The following is a 21,560-nucleotide window of genomic DNA, read 5'->3' as shown; positions in this document are numbered from 1 at the left end:
CATCCTCTCACTCCTAGTTTATCAGTTTATCCTCATCACACCTGGTTTATTAGGTGATTCACATGAGCTAATCCAGGATCTAAAAGTACAAATACCTGTCCCTAAAACCTGGATGGTTTCTTTGAAATCACTCCGGTGTTTTTACAGTAAGAGCATCCCTTTTCTTCTGTCTGCATCCTCTTACACACCCTTGACTTGGTTTCCAAAATACACAGTAACGCTACACTTCTAGAAAGAGAGCACAGAGTAAACTGATCTATGTCTCTGTGTGTACCAGCTAAGGGGGCCTGAAAGCGAAGGTAACACAGAAAAGCACCAAAAGGCTGCTCTCTCCATCTCCATTATGAAAAGCAGTGCACTTCCAGTCTAAACCAACCTCTGCCTCCTGAGCCGTCTTACCTTGAAGGAGACGTGCTGCTCCATGTGCCGCAGCAGCTGTGGCTTCTGGGCTGCTGTGTAGTCACACACCGTGCACTTAAACTGCTTCCCTGGAAAGAAGCGGAGGACAAGGTGAGTGTCGCCAAGCCACAGCTCCCACTGTAAGCGAAGTACCAGACGTGGCGCCAGGTACACAAAGGCATCCCCTGCCATGTGGGAGTCCAGAATCTCAGAAGGGAACAGCAAAGAGGTGCACAGATGTGATAAAGCATGCTTGGTCTTCAACAGGTGGCAGCAGAATAGCCAACTCCAGAGAAGCCCCTTGGACAATGACACTGAAACAGGCTCCCGAAGAAAACGTAACGGTACGTCCAGCTGCCTAAAGAGAAGGGCACTGAGGGTGAGAGCACAGAGGAATGGACCACAGCGGGGTCAGGAAAGTGGAGCAGCTGGATCTTTCTTCTGGAACCTGGAGTCTGAGGTCTGCAAAAGGACAAGAGCTGACCTAGAAAGGTCGGGGGTCGATAACATCCTGGACCATCTCACTAAGGAGCTTGGATATGACCGTGAGAGACAGATGAATCTGCAGGATGGAAGTCAGCAAACAGCAAGATCTGTGCTGCAGAATTCCAACTCTGGTAGCAGTACAAAAGGCATTTTTGAGGGAATGCTAGAAAAAAAACTGGAGAAATGTCAAACATTACTCTCTTAAGAAGATTAATGTTTTAGCAATATTTAAACATTCAATAAATGGGGTAATTGGGCCCATATGTTAAAAACAGATTAATAGCTACTTGGAGCTCACTGTACTTTTTGTCCGTGATTAGTGTAAATAAAACCTCAAATTGCAATAATACAAGAATGTGCAACTAAATATAAACATGATCTACTTCTCATAGCAGTAAATTGTTCAACAACAAGCAGTTCCTACTGGTGTACACACTTCCTCAGGGCACCATGTATCAATCTTGATGCCCTATCCTCCATCCAGATGACCTACAGCATAAACCATCCCACAGTCCTTCTCGCATAATCCACCAATGACCCCAGCTACAGAACACAGTTGATGTTCCAGAGCACAGCACAGAAGGCCTTCCAGAATCAGAACTAACTTTTCCTGCCCCACCCCTGTCTGACTTCCTCCTGTACCTGTTCCCTCTGGATTTAGGCTCCGTAACACTGAACTCCTTCAGTTCTCAGAATTTGCTGCCTGGCCAATCTCAGATCCCCAAGCCTCTGGTAACATTTTTCATGCTTGGGATGCACTGCCTCTCAGCATCTGGCCAGTCTTCACTTTAACTCAAAGCAAGTTGAACAACATCCTTGGTTACTAGGCTAAAAGCCAGCCCTTCACTGGCCTCACTACATGCTGTCCACAATCTTCAGTCTGTGCACCGACTCTACAGCATTGCAACAAACTGCTCACGAGTCAGGGGCTGCCTTCATCCACCCACAGACAGGGACCATGTCTTATTCATCTTGGCACCCCAGCACTTGAGTGTGCACACAGACTGAATGTATTTCCTGCATTTCATTACACTGAAATGAACAAGAAACAAGCAGACAATTTTGTACATCTTACATGAACAACACTCTTGATAAGAGCAGCAAAAGGTAACAAGTTGTATAAGCATTTTTATACTACAATTGTACCTATTATTCCAGGTGAATGAACTCCAAATTCTAGATTTTACTAATTCTGAAAGCTCAAAGTGTGGGGAATTTTTTTCACTTGCAAGACACAAGTTATAATTAGAGAGCAATTACAAGTTTTTTCCTAAACACAGTACCATCTCTTCTTGAACATAAAGCCACACATTTCTACACATCTTCAGTATAATATCAGCTATATATATTCTTCACTAATACACAACTCACATGAATACATCATCAGGGTGCCAGGCAGCCTTAGCAAAATTGTGTTGGGTTCTTCACCACTGGAGTTGGGGGAGGGGGAGAAGCTGATAGAACCATTCTCCGAGTTGATAAATATTTTGTCACTCATTATCAAGCGCTTGGATCAAAGAGTAAAAGATTAAGTGCTAGAAAGGAAGCCTGAAATGAATAAATGGAATTGCCTCATTTGAAATCAAGAGTCAGCCATTTATGGGTATACTTCCAAGGCTCTGCAAGAGACAAGGAAAGAGGAAGCTCCTAAAAGCCATCCCTTATTGAGGCATCAGAGCACTGGCAATAAATATTACAAATGTTTTCAGCAGCCACAGACAGCCCTATCAAACAGGCCTGGGAGAGTACTTGACATAATCTTTTGCTGCCTAATTAAAATAATGGGATGCAGATTCATGACTAATCATAAAAGAGCAATGCTTTGAGACCATCAGATTGTTTTCTATCAAGAGACTCCTGAGAATTACAGGGAGAATCGGCTGGAAAACCCAGTATTTACTCGAGGTTAGACTGACCTCAAAGGGCTGGTAAATGAACATCAAATGATTGCATGTGGATGCAAATCACATAGCATCCCAGGGCAAGAGAAGGAAGATTTCAAAGAATAAAAGAGATTGGGTTTTTTAAAATCAATTCATTTTTCCCACAATGTACCTGGCTCGCTCTACCTCCTGGTCTATTAGGCATCGTGAGTTGTACTAGGACTTTAGGTGCACTTGATCATACATCGTGAGCTGTACGATCTCACTGTACACCCAAAAGCCTGGGAGGCTGCGATGTTGCCCTTTCATGGATGAGGAACTGGTGCTCGTCCCAGACACCCCTGCACCCTGCTGGCTCCTCCCCCTCAAGTCTCCATTCAAATGTCACCTTCTCACTGAGTCCTTCCAGACCATCCTATTTAAAATCGCAGTCCTCATCCCCCTATACTGATTCATGTTTAGCTTATATTCATTCATTCAGCTTATAATATTTTCATATTGAAACTGAATCATTTCATATTCATATTTTCGCTTTCATATCTCAATTTCCTCAACATTTGAGATGTTTCCATCTTTCCATTGCAACATACCATATATTTTATTGATTTACCATGATTATCATCTGTCTCACTCAGTAGAATGTTAGCCTCGTGACAGTGGAGGTTTTTGTTTTTTGCTTTGGTGGTTGTTTGTGTATCCCACTATTGTCTCCAAAGTGCCTAACCGCCAAAGTCATTAATTTATTCATCTTTGGTTGGTCCATCGGCACCCTGGCAGGCTATGAGTACTTTGGGAACAGGACTATGCACTTTTCACTCCACATTCTAAGTGCTTGGAACCGAGAGCATGCTGGAGACCAGGTGACAGTAAGTTTCAGGAGCCCCAGTCAGAAGCCGCTCTGTCTTCCCCTCCCACAATCAACACGGCCACCTAGTGTTGCCATTATAACTGCTTACACCTTATGATAAAGTAGTCGACTCACTAGAGCAGGCCACATGGTCCAACCTGCCATCCCCCACTCCCGGACACAGGAGATTGGACCACAGTGGACAAGTGGCCCAAGGGAGCCAGGAATTTGAACTGTCCAAATATGGAGCGTGTAACTCAGGAGCTCTTCTTGGGAGTCATGTTTTCACTCTGTGGAAGAAACAAGTAAACACTGTAATAGAGCGTTTACTGCAGGGGAGTGGGGGAGAGCACAGGAAGAGAGACAGAGACAGGATGTTAGAACAAAGTAAGGAAGCAGAGGGGCCAAAGTTGAAGGATGAAGATGGTCACCAGCTGGCTGTGCTCATCCACTTGAGAGCATCCACTCACGGGGTGCCATGTGCCCCCAGGGACCATGCCTGACCCTGAGAGACAAGCATGAACAAGACAGCAGAAACCCTGCTTCATGGAGGTCATGGCCTAAATGGACAACTGGCCATGTGCCAATAAATAACTGTCAATAACAACAGATCACAAAGGAAACTGGCAGGGAGGTGTGGTGGAAGGTGAGGGGCTGGATGGGGTATGGCCTTGGGGCCAGGTCATCAGAGAAGGCCTTTGTGAGGAAGTGATGTTGAGCTAAGATGGGAGGATGGGGAGGACCAGCCCAGTGACGAGGAGGTGAAGAGCACTAGGAACAGGTAACGCAAACATGGAGACCCTGAGTCTCCATCAGACCCCTGGTACCTTTACAGTAAACGCCCCTGTCTGCCTCAGCAACCACAAATGAGCCTCCACTGACTGCCACCAAACGAGTCCCAGCAAAACAGCTGTTGAAGGAATCACTAAAGGCATGAATATAAAACACCAAGACCCCAAAAAGCAAATAGACAAAAAAAGGGCATGGCCAAACAATGTACTCAAGAGAAAATAAAATCACATTTAATTAATCAAAAGCAGTCCAATGACAGCAAGCACTCATATACACACCAGAAGCCCATGGTACTAATGCTTTATGAACACTAACTCTTTTAATCTTCATAACATCTGTTTAATTTTATGAGTTATCAAATAAATAAAAATTATAACATGGTGAGATACCCATTTTTAGTAACAAGAAGTGTTAAAAATGAAAGCGTGAAGCTGAGACACTTTCACATTTCTGGTACGATGTTTTGAATAGGTAATTGACAGTGCAACACACCATTAAAACCACCAAAAAAAAAAAAAATAGCCATCCTGCTCTTGGAAATATGTCCTTAGGAATTAATTCAAAGGAAGAAGAAAATTCAAAATAAGTTTACATGCAAGAAAGAATCCCCTGCCATATAAGTTATAACAGTGGGAGAAAAAAATAACAAAATAACACATTGCCCAAAATAAAGGAATGGTTATACAACTCATGGACCACTGCATTAATACAACATCACACTACTCTTAAAGTTGTCATTTATGGACTGTACAGCAACAAAGAATAATTAAAATATTAACTTCAAGTCTATAAGAATGATATAACCTTATCACAACTATATAATCATTCCATATGAACATGGATAAAGATTTTAAAACAATCATTTATTTGCTAGGCGATAGAATTATAGGCACATTTGGAGGAAGGGGTTGGATTTTTGTGAATGTTGTTTTCATGTTGTCTGGGCTCTAACAGAAAAGCATTTCAGGTAATTAGCATCCATATCTGAAAGGCTTGGCTGTTTCATCCGCTACTGTACACAGACCAGAATATGCCTTTCAACACAGAACCATAAAAGGATACCAACGAGTTCTGAATTTGAAAGTTCGAAAGAGTTCCCAGTCTTCTAAAGCACCGCCCCAGCCTTGACTGGCGTGCACTGACTAACAGGTGCTCTGAAAGCATCTTTGTCCCTCTTCTTCACAAAGAAGAGACGGTGGCCTGATATTGTGAATAATCTAAGAGGCAGTCATTTCTTGTCCTCTGGGGCAGGATTGAACTTTGTAAACAGTCGAAAGTCATTCTGAGCCAAGTCTCTCATCAATAAGGAGGACGCAACAAAGCTGAGTCATCCCACTTTTTGGAAAAACACTCCTGCGGGAAGCACTCCAAGCTTACTGCGAAAACATTGCCATGGTGAGGGAAGAAAACCTTCCCAGTTACAAACTACAGAATTTAGAATCTCAGGTTAATCTCAAGAAATCCTTCTTACCCAACCCAGAGGCCCAGATATTGAAAGATGAAGCTAGATGAAGCTCACAAACATAATGTTAAAAGGAACAAGTCAGATACAAGCGAACACATATTGTAGGAAAATTTACATAAAGTTCAAAGACAGGAAAAACCAAGTTATGGTGCAGAGTTATGAAGGCAGAGCAGTGGTGACCTTCAGGGAGGAAAGAAGGGAAATAATGTGGGGGGCGGCAATTTCCAAAGGGTTGGCGATGTTGTTTCTTCCCCCAAGCTGTGGCTACACAGATGCACCTCCTTTGTCATAATTCACTGAGCTGTACACTTATGAACTGTGCACTTTTGTACCTGTAAAACTTTAATTTTAAAAAGGTAAAAAGAAAAATAACAATACAACAACAAAACAGGCCACCTTCCCCAGAAGGTGCTCGGGAACTGGCATCAAATTCATTCAAGAAAGAAAAAAGGTGTCCTGTAGTTCAAAGACAAAGTTTGAGGATTGCATGACAGTTTATAGGTGATGCAGGCTGCTGTTGCAGGAGGAAGGAAAAAAAAACACGGCCAGCATTATTTGCCCCTGTGGTTTCCAGTTAGGCAGCGTTCTGAGTGCCAAGCTTGCTGGAGGTTTCCATTGCAGATACTGAGGCTTATTCTGGAAACACGGTATGTCATTGCCAGCTCCGATTTCTCTCCTAAGTGTGTGATCTGGGACAACTCCCCTTCAAAGATGGGGGTGCAGGGGCAAAAAATATCATCTCCACTATTTCCCTTCATCTCTCATAAGGTGTGGTACATCTTTGCAAAATCTGTCTTTGTTTTCAAGCATTCATTTTGAACGAGTCTGTTTCTTTGTCTAAACACGAGCCACTGCCCCGTGGATGACTGCTGATGGGGCCAATCTGACCCCCGGCCTCTTGAGCACTGCCCGGGCCTGCCAAATGGACGCTGGCTGAATTCAAGTATCACCAGACAGTAAAAGAAAGCTTAGGGTCTAGACCCAGATGGTCCTGAGCGCTGCCTTTTACTCGGGCCTCACTCAAGTACAAAGCTACTCAGCCTGCCCTGCGAGGCTGATGGGAGGATCTGGGAGTAGGAAGGGGAAAGAAAGAACAAGAATATTGGTCATCCTGCCTTGGGTTAGATAAAGAGACGTGTGACAAACCTGAAGGAGTTGGCACTGCCCTTCCTGCCAACTCCCCATTGCGGGAGGAATGGCAGGAGTCAAGGTGACCAGTGGGGGAGCCAGCAAAGCACCTGCTTTGCTGAGACCCCTGGGTTCAAGCACGAAGCTATCCCCAGGTAGATGCAGGAGCACAAAAGCACCCACATCACCCTGGACCTCCAAAGTTCAGCCCACAGGGATTGACACCATTCTCTGCTCTTGAAAATAAAGGCCATCACCCCTCAGCTGCCAGTAGCTGTGGGCAGGCCACTGCAGGACCTATGAAGCCCCCAGCCTGGTGACCGGCTTTCAGGGTGCACGGCACCTGTTGTTTCCTTTGTTTCTTACTACACCCTCCTCTGCCTGATGAGTTCCCCTGACGATGATTCCAGCTGCTTGGTTACTTTAAATAGAGTTCTATATAAAACTAAGGAGGAATGGAATGGTAGAAAAATCTAAACCATCACCTCCGGCTTCTGGCATTTGGATTCCATCAGAACACAGGGAGAGACGGTGATGGAAAATTCCTCCCAATTTAAGGCAACCTGGTTGAAATATCTGTTAAATTAAATCATCTCTGCCAAATCAAACTTTATGCATACTCCAAAGTCGAAGGAGCACTAAAGTACTTAGAGAAAGAATTTCCATAAATCTCAACTGTTATTAGTAATAATATCCAGAGGCATAAAAGTGGAAATGCCTCCTTATGACTGCTTATCCAGCCTTACTGAAAAAGGTGGTATTTTGCATAAGTAAATTTTCAGTGGTTTTCAGAAAATTGACTTTACCCTTTTTTCAGAAAGCTGACTTTTACCCTTTGCAACAGTGATACTCTTTAAATATTAACTATTGCACTGTGCCTTCCTAATGAGAGAATATTTGAGAGAAGAGTAATTTGATCTTTGAGATGACAGAAAGTGCTACAAATGTCTATTCTTACAGCAGGCTGTTGAGAACTATTGGCTTCTATAGCAGAAGAATGAACCCAATTAATCTTCTCACGACCCCACAGTGGTAGGTTGATAATGACCCCTCCAAAAGATATCCAGGTCCTAATCCCCAAAACCTTACATGGGGAAAAAAGGGATTTTGCACAAGTGATCAAGCTACAGATCTTGCCAGGGGAGGACTACCCAGGATTATCCAGGAGGGCCAGTGAAATCACAAGGGTCCTTATCAGAGAGGAGCAGGATGGTGAAAGTCAGAGGACACGTGTTAGGACAAGCAGGGACAGAACAGACTGCAAGATGCTATGCTGCAGCTCTGACGATGAAGGAAGTGGCTCATAAGCCAAAGGATAAGGCTTCTAGAAGCTACAAAGCAGAGACAGGTTCTCCCCTAGTCTCCAGAAAGGATGCAACCCTGCAGACACCTTGATTTTAGACAGCAGAGCTCGAGAGCCGTAACATAATAAATCTGTATTGTTCTAAGTCACTAAATTTGTGGCAATTTGTTACAGCAGCCATAGGAAGCATGTGACCTTTAACATCCGTGCTACAAATGGGATGATGAAGCCCCTGTTCAAGGCTGTTCAGGCAGGAAATGGTTCCAGCCTGAGCCTGCCCTCCTGAGCCCACCGTTTTCCCCACCTGCCTTCCTGCCCCTCCATGTGGCCTAGCACACACAGAGGTTTGCCATCTTGTGTGAGAAAAGCATCCTGCAGGAAGTATAGCGGGTATTTTGCAGCAAGTGTTTTGCAGAGCACACATCTTCACAGCTCTAGCATCTGCGGTAATTTGTGCAATGGCAAATCAGAACAGAAATAGCTACAGCAGTAAAAATACAGTTTGAGAAGTCTCTGTACTTTCAAGGCTGAACTTCAAGCAACTGCAGACTTAGAGACTGATGATTCTCTGTAATTAGTACATCAGTTTTGATACAGGGAGGGATGGATCAGCATGAGATGTGGAAAGAAACAGAAGGCGGCACAGAGCCAGATAAAGGATAGGAGAGAGCACAGCTCTGGAGCCAGGTTAAACTTACAGTCACTGTGTCAGGAATTTGCAGTGGAGGCCCCTCTACCTGAGTCAGGTTTTAGGTAACTAAGCGTCATTCAATAGTTAAATCTGTGTATCAGTCTAAGCTAACTGTTCAGTAAGCTGCATAGTTCATTTTATTATATGGACTCTGTTATTCCCAATGAGTCTTATGGTTTATAGAAACCGGAGAAAAAAGAGCTTCATAATAGGGATGGAAACAAAGTACATCTATTAAGTGGTACTCCTGGGCCTTGAAATCAGCTCTCCCCTTCCCCACCATCACCTAGACACCAGCCCATAAGGACAAGCAACAGAAACTTACCATGTTTACCCTGGTACCCCTCCTCCTCCACCTGCCCCTTAACCTCACCCTCAGGCATGAGTGGAGAAAGGACAGAGGGACAAGGATGCTGTGTAGAGCTCAGTTTTACTGAAGCTTTGCCAGGGAACTTGGCAAGATCAACCAAGCCGCTTACTCAGGTACCATTTTCTATTTACATCCTGGTTCTTGAGTGTTACATTTTTAGAAACAAGAGGCCGTGAGATAGGTAGAGCTACTTTACCTTAGAGTGATTTTGCTTTTTAGAGGACAAAGGAGAAAAAACAAACAAAAAAAACCACAGCAACTCCATACTTAGATCTCCTAGACTATTTCAACATGTAGCCATGGGAATCTCTTATAAATTAAATAAGGGAGGAGAAATAAAAGGTACTTCCTCCACTCAAATCTAATTTCCACACTCTACTCTCCACTTGTCTAATTATTACACAATATAAGAGTACTTGAAGCCTGGATAATTCCTCTTTTAAATTTTACCAGAAAACTTCTTAACTGAAGTGTATGGGGGCATGATAGGGGACAGGAGGAGACCCACTGGAATTAGCAATGAACTTCAAAGAGCTTTTTATTTCATGATTTGAGAATTCTTGGTTACATAACAAAGGCGCTGTACAATTTAACCTTACCCATCTGCTATGGGTGGGCAGAACTATGTGTAAATCTCCAGACTGCACATGTCTAGGCCCTTTCTAAAGTTAAAAAGGAGGAAATGTGTTACAGCATGATTTTTGCACTAAATTCTTACATACTGCTGGCATATACACAAAGGGTTTAATTGGGCCCTTTATAGATCCATTTCTCCTTGTACATATTGACTGGCAAACTTTTTAACTGAAACTCTCACCCAGAATGACCAATCTTTTCTAAGGTACAGTAATGAGCTCCTTCGGGAAACAGGAATACCATAAACAGGGATACATCACTTTAAATAAGCCCAAATATGAAAAATTAGATTTATAGGCAGGTAGCAGAGAGGGTAACTACTTAATTCTTTTTGACTTCATTAAAAAGATCCCCAAGAAGACTCATTGAATAGTGAGTTCCTTGACAATATTTTAAAATATCTAATTCATGAGCATATGAGTTAACACACTTACACGAGAGACGAAATGGAGAAAATGACACTTTTTGAGTACTGCTATTTCCCAACCACTTTTTGCAAGACACTTTACAATTTTTCCCTCAGTCAATCAACAAAAATTTATTGAGTACATATGATAAGCCAGGCCCTGTGCCAAGGATACAAAAATAAATGTAGTATTGTCAGTCGAAAATCCCTGCTTCTGAAGCTTACAATCTAGTGAAAGGCACAGAAATCGTAAGTAAGGAAATTATATGGTACATTTTAGGAATGTTGGTCTGCAGACAAATAGTTAAAAGTATGAAAGAGAGTGTGAAGTAACGGGTGGGGAGAGTTCTAGTGAAAGAGACCAAAAAAATGATAAATAAGGAAACTATACAACACACTAGAGAAAGATGAGCCCAGGAGAAAAACATCAGAAATCCCAGGGGGTTATATGCTGGGGGTGTTGAGGTTTTATATACAGAGTAGCTAGGGAAGGACTCATTCAGAAAATGACTCTTCAGCAAAGGCCTAAAGGATGTGAAGGAGGTTTCCACTAAGACACAGGGAAAGAACATTCCAGGTGGAGGCAAGGGCTGATGCCAAAGCCCTGAGATGAGCACATACCAGGCAGGTGTGAGGAGCAAGAACAAGAACATGTCTGGAGAGACGAGGGGCAGGGGAGAGTAGGAGGAGATGAAAGGGGACCTAGGGGAGGTTCAGAGGAGCCAAGAGGAAGGATTGAGTTTTTACTCAGAATGACGCCGGATATTCAGGAGGGTTCCGAACAGAGGTGTGGCGGGACCTGACCTTTGGTCCTGTATGATCGCTGGCTGCCATGTTGAGCACAGACAGCAGTTAGGCTACCGCAAGAATGGAGGCGAGAGATGACAGTGGCTTGTATAAAACGAACGCTGTGAGGGTGCTGGGAAGTGGCAGGCTTATGCAGCATGTTGAGGAGAGAACACTCTGGTTTGTTAACAGACCACATGTGGGGCATGAACCAGACACTCCAGACAGACCCAAGATTACTGACCCAAGTAAAGGAAAAGGAGCTGCTGTTTACCAAGATTGGGTATGGCAGGGCCGGCACCTGTGGCCCGTGCGCCAGATCCAGCCTGCTTTTTGTTTTTGCACAACCTGGAATGAAGGGTGGCTTTTACATATTTTCAGGGTTTGTAAAAATGAAATGAAAAAGAAAAAAGAATATTTGGCAGAAAACAGATGTGTCGCTCAAAGTTGAAAATATTTACAATCTCTTTACAGTTTGGTGACCCCTGGACCATGGGAGACAGGGTCCAGGGAGGCAGATCAGGAGGTCAGTGTTGAGCGCACCATGAGGGGCCGTGCAGACATCCAAGTACAATGGCCAGTGGGCAGTGACAGATGCAGTACTCAGGCTTGGGGAGAGAATTGGGCTGGAAACACAAGTTTGGAAGTCTTCAGTCTAAATGGAGTTTAAAGCTGTAGGATGGGAGAAATCACCAAGGATGGGAGAGATCACCTAGGGTGTGAGAATAGAAAGAAAGGCATCCACAGGCTGAGCCCTGTGGCCTCCGAGATATAGAGATGGGAGAGTGAAGGAGAAACCAGGAGAGGAGACTAAGGAACAGCCAGGAGAGCAGTGGGGGGCAGGTGATGGGGCATACTGCCTGTCATTTGATCCCCAAACCCACTCAGCAAGGGGGTACACTTAACCCCATTTTACTGATAAGGAAAACTGAGGCTCAGAGAAGTAATCTGACCAAAGTCACCCTGCTAGGAAGTGGCAGACAAACTTGCACCCAAGCCTCCCTAGTTCTACCTATTCCATGTGGCCACTCTACAGGACAACCTATTGGATTATTACCGATACAGTAAATACAATTAACGCCAAAGAATTCCAGGCAGCCTTTAAAGCAATGTTGCTTCTAAGTAAAAAGCTAATTCTCTGGTTAAAGGCTGAGAGCCTCAACAAGGCAACCAAGCAATTGGGACAAGCACAGTTCCCCAGCAAACTCAAAGCAGGTCACAGGCACTGTCAAATAGCTCACGAGGTCATCCCCAGTGGTGGAGGGGAAGATATTTTTCATAACTTAACTGGAAAATTCTAAAGTTTATCCAAAGCCACATAATTAAAGGAGAAAAACTCAGTAATGTTCATTAAGAAAAGAAAATAGAATAATATGTGTGTATAACAAAATTATAGTTATTAAAACATATCTTGAAAACTAATGTAATAGAACAAAAATCATTGAAACAAACCAAAATCTCAGAATCAGATCCAATATCTTGGGAAATTCTGGTACTGCAAAATAAAATTGAAAGGATTGATTTCTCTATAAATAAGCTGAGTCAAGTGATAACCATTTGGAAAAATAATAAGATTCCTACCATACACTGTAAACTAAATTTTGAGAATATTAAATTTCATAAATGTTATGAAACCATAAAATAAAACTTGAAAAAAAGTATAAGCATTTCCCCCTAAAATTACAATGGTCTCTTTTAACAAAGAGAAATCATGGAGGATAAAAAACATAAAGGAATATATTGATAACTTTAAATAAGCAATTACTTAGATTCTGTATATAAAAAGATACCATAACAAAATGTGAAGATACCATAACAAAATGGTAAGTTGGGGGAAATATTTGTAAAATATAACAAAGTATATATAAACATCCAAAGGCCTCTTAAAAATCAACAAAATAAAATATGAGCATTACAAAAAGGGATAACAAACTTTTTTCAAAATTTCTATAATAAATAAATTGGGGGGAAATTAAAGACATTTTAAAATATTAAAAAGGAACAGAAAATCTCATAGCTTGAGCAGAGCTATATCACAGATCAGCAGTGGCAGTAGTACAATCAGTCTAGAATTCAGCACTCTACTTACCAAGCCAGCCTTCAAGAAAACGTGATACGACCGTCAGTGTCGAAAGAGAAACACATATAATGAAATATAGCAGCCCTGGGGGAAAAGTGACCATCTCCAATTTAGAAACGACAAAGCTACATTGGCAACTCTTAATTTCCATGCCTTTAGCCTGCCTTAACCCTTTCCTCCTGGAGTCACAGAGCATTATGCTAAAAGAGACCTAGGAAATGTTAAGGTCTCATCTCCTTATTTTGTACTGTGACAAAATTGGGGCCCAAGTAGCAAAGGAAGTTGGCCCACCAAGGCAGGCTACCTGCTCCAGTGGTCTTTGCATTGCACCTGACGACTGATGCCCTTCTTCCCAGATAGCTGAGTGTTGAAAAATAAGACATGACTTTACAAATACCTCATCCTCCCAAAGTATCAGGAAAAAAATGAAGAGAAACAATGCAAGTTTCCAACAGTTTGTTAGAAAATATTTCATAATGTTTGTGAGGCTTCCCTTTTAGGAAGGTGGTGTTACTGCTTTGATCATAAGGACATCTTTGTTCTTCTAAATTCCCTTTCTTGCTGAAGAACTCAGAGAATCACATGTGTTGACAGTCAGGACAGGCTGAAGGAGTCACTGTGGTCCCATGATACGACCCACACTGAGCCTATCCCTGCACGTCCAACATCGGTTGGTCTAGGGTCTGACTGATTAGACAGCGTCCCATCTGCTCCAAGCTTTTCAGTACAGAAGCCAGATCACAGGACCAGGCATGAGCCCACATTACCTTCTCCAGTCCCTGTGAATGCCTTCCCGACCCTTCCACTCTAGACTTCCCTGGCTCTGGGACAACTGCTCTTCATTACTGGAGGACTTGAATGAGTAATGTGTTAGCATGTCAAGAAATGCAATTCTGGCCGGGCACGGTGGCTCATGCCTGTAATCCTAGCACTCTGGGAGGCCGAGGCAGGCAGACTGCTTGAGGTCAGGAGTTCAAAACCAGCCTGAGCAAGAGTGAGATCCTGTCTCTACTATAAATAGAGAGAAATCAATTGGCCAAGTAATATATATATATATACAGAAAAAATTAGCCAGGAATGGTGGCACATGCCTGTAGTCCCAGCTACTCAGGAGGCTGAGGCAGAAGGATTGCTTGAGCCCAGGAGTTTGAGGTTGCTGTGAGCTAGGCTGACACTATGGCACTTACTATAGCCTGGGCAACAAAGCGAGACTCTGTCTCAAAATAAAAAAAAAAAGAAAGAAAGAAATGCAATTCTTGCTTAAATGTTCAGACAGCTGAGAGATCAGTAAGTCTGAGTGTTTGTGGAGGCATAGAATTCATGAACAATGACATGACCCTAATGCTTTCATTATTCAAGTACAACTGCTTTATTGTCATTTTATTTTTAATTTTGATTACAGATTTTTTTAAGAGAACATTGCTTAAGTTTTAATAGTTATGGCTCTGGCTCTGTTTCAGCCTTAGGAAAGCCCTTGATCCTTGATTCTAATGAATCTCAGCCAAGCATTCAGCCTTTCCACTGAGTCCCTCAACCTCAGTCAAATTCTAGCCAAGGATCTGACCAGTGCACACACAACAGGATTGACTCCCAGAACATTCCTAAAATAAAGGTAGGACTTAATACTTTTATCATCCACTAAGTTCTAAACTAAAAATCATTTCTGAAACAACTTTGATTTTTCTAGTAAACTCCAATTTTACATATAATTGTGCTAAAATAACAATATATTTATAAATAAAGTGTATTAATCTTGTTACATGGAGTATTTACAAGTCTCTCACATGATTGGTCTTTTCTAAGTATAATCAAAATTTTGAAGGCCGGGCGCGGTGGCTCACGCCTGTAATCCTAGCACTTTGGGAGGCCGAAGCGGGCGGATTGCTCAAGGTCAGGAGTTCGAAACCAGCCTGAGCGAGACCCCGTCTCTACCAAAAATAGAAACAAATTAATTGACCAACTAAAAATATATATAGAAAAAATTAGCCGGGCATGGTGGCGCATGCCTGTAGTCCCAGCTACTCGGGAGGCTGAGGCAGTAGGATCGCTGAGCCCCGGAGATTGAGGTTGCTGTGAGCCAGGCTGACGCCACGGCACTCACTCTAGCCTGGGCAACAAAGTGAGACTCTGTCTCAAAAAAAAAAAAAAAAAAAAAAAAAAAAAAATTTTGAAAGGTTTTTTATGGTTTAGCTGCCTGTCTTCCCCAAACAAATCTTCCTGCCCTTCCTCTACCCAGCCCATCCAGGTGACCACACCCACACTGTTCTCCCCACCCACCCCGACAGAAACCCTCCTGCTGCGGCTCCCAAACTTCCCTCCATCATGGCACTCACTGTTACCAGGGCCTGCCTGCCCCTCTGTTTCCCCTTCTAGGTTATGAACTCCTTGAAACCTAACCTCCCTCCATGGCTGGCACATACATGTAAGACCTCAATCAATGATGGTTCTTAATGAATGAATGAAAATAGAAAACCACTTATATATATATATACTTCATCTAGGTCAAATCTGTCCAAATACGGTTTGTATTTCAAAACTGAGCCCCATTTTGGACTGAACACAGGAACACTGAGGTAGTTTGGATGATGGGAGCATCCACTTGAAAAATCAGGCCAGGTGTGATGCAGGTTGCCCCTCAAGATCCTTGGGCTCCAGGTGGGGTTGGAGGGATGGAGAGGATTGAAACCCCTGGAACCCAGGACCAAGGCTCCTTGAGGATGCCTCATTCCCTGAAGCAGCTTCCTTCTCCATGCCCCTACACCACACGCATACACACACACACACACACACACACACACACACACACACATGCATGCTCAGTGCTTATCCAGCACCTGTGGGAAGTCAGGCACCATTCCAGCACTGAGCACAGCATCCTCACTGCTCTCCTTCAGGACACTCATCCTAAAAGACATGTGCTCCTTCCTGCCTGGCTACAGCGACAGTTTCTGCTGGACTTGGAATGCAGCTTCAAACCACACCATTTAGAGGGGGAAAAGCTCACTTTGGAGTCATTTACTCACCGTCAGCAGTGTGAAGGAGCTTGTGACTTTTCAATGTCCCTTTTGATTTGAATTTCTTGCCACACATGTCACATAGGTGGGTTTTCTCGGTGCTGTGACGATTCATGTGAGCCTTGAGATTACTCTTGCTACGAGTGGCATACTCACACAAAGAACACTTGAAAGGTTTCACACCTGCCAGAGGAAAATATGTACATATATATGCATGTATATGTTTACATGTGTGTGTGAATCCAAGGGACTATGAATGAGTATATTAAAAACACCATTTTGAATAAAGCAGCGCAAATGGTCCGAACAGCCACACACTTCCCTACCCCAGGCTCTTCCTCAAACTGTGCCTTCCAACTGGATCTGCCATGGGCCTCCAGCCTACAGCTTTCTCTGACTTTCCCCAGTAGACTTCCCTCCCTATCAATGTTCCCAATTCCTATAACTCTTTACTAGCTGGAATGTTCACTGCACTTCACAGTGAGTTGTTCACATCTGCCTTTCCCCATGGTTTGGGAACTGTGCAGAGCAGACAATCATTAAGTTTAACTGAACTGAGTTAAACTGAACAAATTAAAGGCACCAAAGGCCTTTACAAAAAAACAGTGGGATCAGGCACCCAGGTTCAGATGTAGAAGCATCTTTTTACTCCATAAAGCAGAGCTTGGTGGTGGGCTGATAACTCAGACTGTAGGGGCATGTTGGCATTCATTGCCTCCTTCATTCAAGCAGTACATACTTAGGACCTACTTTCACAGTGAGCAATGAGAATTAATCTTGAAACTGAGAAGAGTTAGTCCCTGCCTTCATGGTCCAGTGGGAGATGGAGATCAGTAAGGTCTGTACCACGTGCTACACTGAGCAAAGCTGCAGAAGGCTCAGGACTACCACCACTGCAGAAGAGACGCCCTCACTAACCCCACAAAGGGGAACACAGCACAGCAATGCATCTTTATATGCTTTATAACTGTGTGAATGGTTGAAGTATAGTCAGGTACTATTTGACCAGGTGTTCTTCTAAAGTGTTAAAAGAACTCAAAAATGTGGACCTTGGGAAAATTACTTAACCTCTCTGAGCCTCATTTTCCTTGCTGGCAAAAGGGGATAACAGCACCCACCTCTAAGGCTGTTTAGAGTCCTAATTCAGACAACCTGGGTAAAGTATTGCACATGCTGCCTGGCACCCAGTAAGTGTTCAATAAATGCTGGTAAACATAAAAGTATCTTCCAACCTTGGCATTTGATCTCAACTCCTTCTGCCTTTTTTCCAGGTTCCCACTCTATCTATCAGTTACTAGTCTCTTTTCTGAACAATCACAGTCTCTCCCTTCCTAATAATTTCTTCCCTGGATCCTTTAAGGAGGTCACTGGTACTCCATGTTGTAGAAAATCCTTCATCCTCCATCCCATCCAGTCTTATCTCCTCCCTACAGCATCCCGGTCCCTGACTAGCCGGCAGGGCCCTGATGCAGATGCCTGAAGGGCTTTTCCTAGCCCCTTGGCTCCCAGCCTCTTTCCTGGGAGGGCCATATCCTTTCCTGGGGGAGAAAGCAAAGTTGGCAGCACACTGTCTAACAAAATCTTGACTTCCAACTTCCCAATGTCTGCCAGAGTGGCTCTCCCACACTTTCTCTGCACAGGCAAGCACCCCAAAAGCATAGCCTACATTCTTTCTCTCCACTCAACCCTTCCACCTTCTGAATTCCTTTTCTATGACATGAATAATAATACTCCACACCGCCAGATTTAGAGGACTCTTTGCCGCCCTCCTCACCTTCATTCATTCATATGTTCACTTCTGGAACACCTGCTCTGCCTAGAGCACCATGGTGGACACCCAAGTTCCTGCCATGAATACAACACTGGTTTTCCTGTTCTCATAGCAGCTGCTTTCTAGAAGGGGAGTCATGGTGATTTATTTCACTACAATTGCAATGTGACCTATGAAGAAGCACATATCTCTACTCATTGCAATTGAAACTAATTAAGTAAAGATTTCGATCACTGATCTTAGCTGGCTGATGGACATACTTCTCAGTGTACTAAAGAAATTCTAACTGCTGGGACATGAAGGTATGGCTTCCTCCTACTATATTAATATTTCCAAAATGAAGCAGAGAAGCACAATGGTAAGAGAGTGCTCCATTTGGAAAGATGAACACTCACCTTCATGAGCCCAAATATGACGCTGGAGATCTGAGCCATTCTTCATGAAATAGAAATCACAATATGGGCACTTCATGGCTCTCTTTCCAATTAGCCCTTTCAGCTGAACCCTCCTCCCCAGAACCTCAGAAATGGTGCTCATGGAGACCTCTAGAAGAAAAGCAGATGACAATCAGAAGGAGACAAAGAAATCTGGTGCAGGTCAGATGTAAATAAACTCACCACCAAGCATCACCAAGGGGGTGAATCAAGGTGTGCTTCAGGGTGGCCGGAAGATAGGATTTTTGCCAAAAAAGTTAGAATCAAGTTTTAGACCTAAATACCTGTTAATGTAAAATATGAAGAATGGAGAAACAACATCCTAAGGCAATAACAGACAAATGCAGAAGGCGAAACTGTCCATAGGAAAATAGACTCAGTTTCTCCCACAAATGGATATCATGGGATAAAAGCAGGAGGGGAATCCTAGAGAACACAGGAACTGTAAGGGACATAACCAGTAAATTCAAATGTGTGGCTCATGGTTCAGATAAACCAACTGTGACTGAGACCTCAAGAGTACAGGCATCAAAAACAAAAACAGACAGATGGGACTCAAACTAAAAAGCTGCTACACAGCAAAAGAAATAATCAACAGGGTGAAAAGACAACCTGTAGAATAGAAGAAAATATCTGCAAACTACTCATTTCACAGGAAACTAATACCCAGAATATACCAGGAACTCAAACAACCCAACAATAATCAAAAAAAAAAAGGAGATGAACATTTTTCAAAAGAAGACACACAAATGGCCAAGAGGTATAGGAAAAATATGTTCAATATCAGAGAAATACAAATTGAAACCAAATGAGATATCATCTTACCCCAGTCAGAATGGCTATTATTAAAAAGTTATGGCAAGGATATGCAGAAAAGGCAACACTTATACACTGTTGGTGGGAATGTAAATTAGTACAACCTCAATAGTAAACAGTATGGTGATTTCTCAAAGAACTAAATATAGAACTACCATCTGATCCAGAAATCCCACTACTAGGTATCTACCCAAAGTGTCTGCCCTCTTGGTCCTGCGGTAGGTAGCACTGTAGGTTGAGGGATAAGCCCTGCCTTGGGGACCTCAAGAGGGCAGCCTAGAAAGTCACAGAAACTAGAGCACAGTGGTCAGTCATCATGATGTCAGGAGGACTGGGAGCCACAATCGCCCCCCCAACCCAGGACAGGCTCTGAGGGACAGCGTACAGAATGAACAGGAATCAACCAGGCAGAACAGGAGGGGAAATGTCCAGGGTGGCAAGAGCAGAAGTGGTGAAGCTGGACACCCAGGGAGCTGGTGCCTAGTGCACCTGAGAGGCATGGAAGGTGGGAAGACCCACAGTGACAGTCATTCCAACTCACAAAGGATCCTCAGCCAGTAACTCTTATAAGCCACCACTCCGGGAAACACAGATTTCCAAAGGGCATAAGGCGAGAATTTAAGTCAGACCTGTGCCGTATGTGACCCATCTACAAGCATTCAAAGGTCCCATAAAAGGGGGAGGGGCGTGGGGATCACTAAGCCTACAGGGGATGAGGGAAGATATATTTGAAGACCAGGAAAATGGACAAAATGAAATAAAAAATTATGTAAACTTCCCAGCTTTAAATAAAGATGACTGTTTCCCTTGAATTTATACATATCTATATCCCTCTTTATTTCCATAATGTGCAGTTAATGTATAAGGCTGTATTTTAAAATAAACATAAGCATTTTAACATTAATCTTCCATTCTAAAATGCATAACCTTACCAGGATGGTTGGTCTTGATATGTGACTTTATCAATCGATCTTCTGAAAAAGACTTTTCACACACAGGACAAGAATAACTCCTTTTGTCCTTAATAGAAAGAGAACATAATCAATCAACTATGTCATTTAAACCTGGGCTCTGTGGAAAAATACCCACCACCACCACCACCACCACCACCACCACCACCACCAGTGCCAGACTGAACACAGCTAGACAGAGTGCATCCTCCCAAGCCTACCACATATAGCCTCCACCTGGCCCTGCACTGCCTGGGAGCTCCAGAGTAGAGGAAAAGCACCTGCTCCATGCCAGGAGGGCTTAGAGGGGAGAGTCCTGTAAAGGTGGTGAAGGATGGGGCTCAACCTCGAGGCTGCGGGTCTACCACACAGACCAGTGCTGCTCCAGGACCCAACAGCACACTGCATCCCCCAGCACTCAATGCATGGTTTGCATGGGGTTTCATGTAAGTTATTCTGTTAACACTCACAACCACTCACAAAAGACAGGCATTATTCATGCTCATGTTGCAGATTAAGAACCCGAGGCCCAGGATGAGGAGCTCAATGTCTGCGAGGAAGGGCCAGCGCTGGAACTGGAGTGTACAGGGATGCCCACCCAGGACCTCCCACCACTGCAAGACCCACCAAGGCTGCCGTAGGGAGTTCATTCTGCACTGCTGCTAGCTTGACAACCTGGGTGAGCACGGCCTTACATCCTCAGCTGGGGGGAAGTGTTTGTGAATTACCAAGCCAAGGCTTTTGCTCATCTCCCTTTTCTCTCAGAGATTGCCATAGTGCTACTTCACACCACAATTTTCCCCACAGGGTGAGTGCTACGGGTTGAATTGTGCCCCCCGCTCCCCCAAAAAAATCTCATGTTGGAGTCCTAACCTCCAATTCCTCAGAATGTGACCTTATGTGGAAATAGAGTATTTACAGAAATAAACTAGTTAAAATGAGGTCATTAGGGTGGACCCTAATCCAATATGACTGGTATCCCTGTAAAAAGGGGACATTTGGACACAGACACACACAGGGAGAACGCCATGTGAAGATGAAGGCAGAGATAACAGTGACGCATCTATGAGCCAAAGAACGGCAAAGATTGCAGCAAGCCACCAGAAGCCAGAAGAGGCATGGAACAGATTCTCCCACACAGCCCTCAGAAGGAAGCACCCTACTGGCACCTTGATCTAGGATTTCTACTCTTCAGAACCATGAGAAAATAAATATCTGTTTAAGACACCCAGTGTGTGGTATTTTATTACCAAACTTCTTAAGCTCACATTTTATAAGAGCCAAAATCTGGGGGGAAGGACTC

The 21,560-nt window shown here is 43.5% G+C and overlaps 1 protein-coding gene across 5 annotated transcripts in view; it reads right to left on the bottom strand.

The window, feature by feature from the left end:
- Positions 1 to 21,560, bottom strand: part of ZFAT (zinc finger and AT-hook domain containing) — a 207,278-nt gene that overhangs the window by 88,027 nt on the left and 97,691 nt on the right. For 4 of the 5 annotated variants that reach the window (XR_012920140.1, XR_012920141.1, XM_076005001.1 and 1 more), the window contains exons 8-11: positions 20,240 to 20,327; positions 18,453 to 18,602; positions 16,296 to 16,469; positions 400 to 488 (exon numbers count right to left, since the gene is read on the bottom strand). Coding sequence is in view for 2 of the 5 variants with exons in the window: in XM_076005001.1 (XP_075861116.1) it covers positions 400 to 488; positions 16,296 to 16,469; positions 18,453 to 18,602; positions 20,240 to 20,327 (501 nt within the window). In the remaining 3 variants the exon portion in view is untranslated. The remainder of the gene's footprint in view (positions 1 to 399; positions 489 to 16,295; positions 16,470 to 18,452; positions 18,603 to 20,239; positions 20,328 to 21,560) is intronic. The other variant, XR_012920142.1, reaches the window with a different exon arrangement.

Source organism: Microcebus murinus, chromosome 7 (genome assembly GCF_040939455.1).
Source record: "Microcebus murinus isolate Inina chromosome 7, M.murinus_Inina_mat1.0, whole genome shotgun sequence".
Lineage (NCBI taxonomy): Eukaryota > Metazoa > Chordata > Mammalia > Primates > Cheirogaleidae > Microcebus > Microcebus murinus.
Note: the sequence above shows the minus strand (reverse complement) of the source record. Positions and strands in the feature narration are given on the sequence as shown.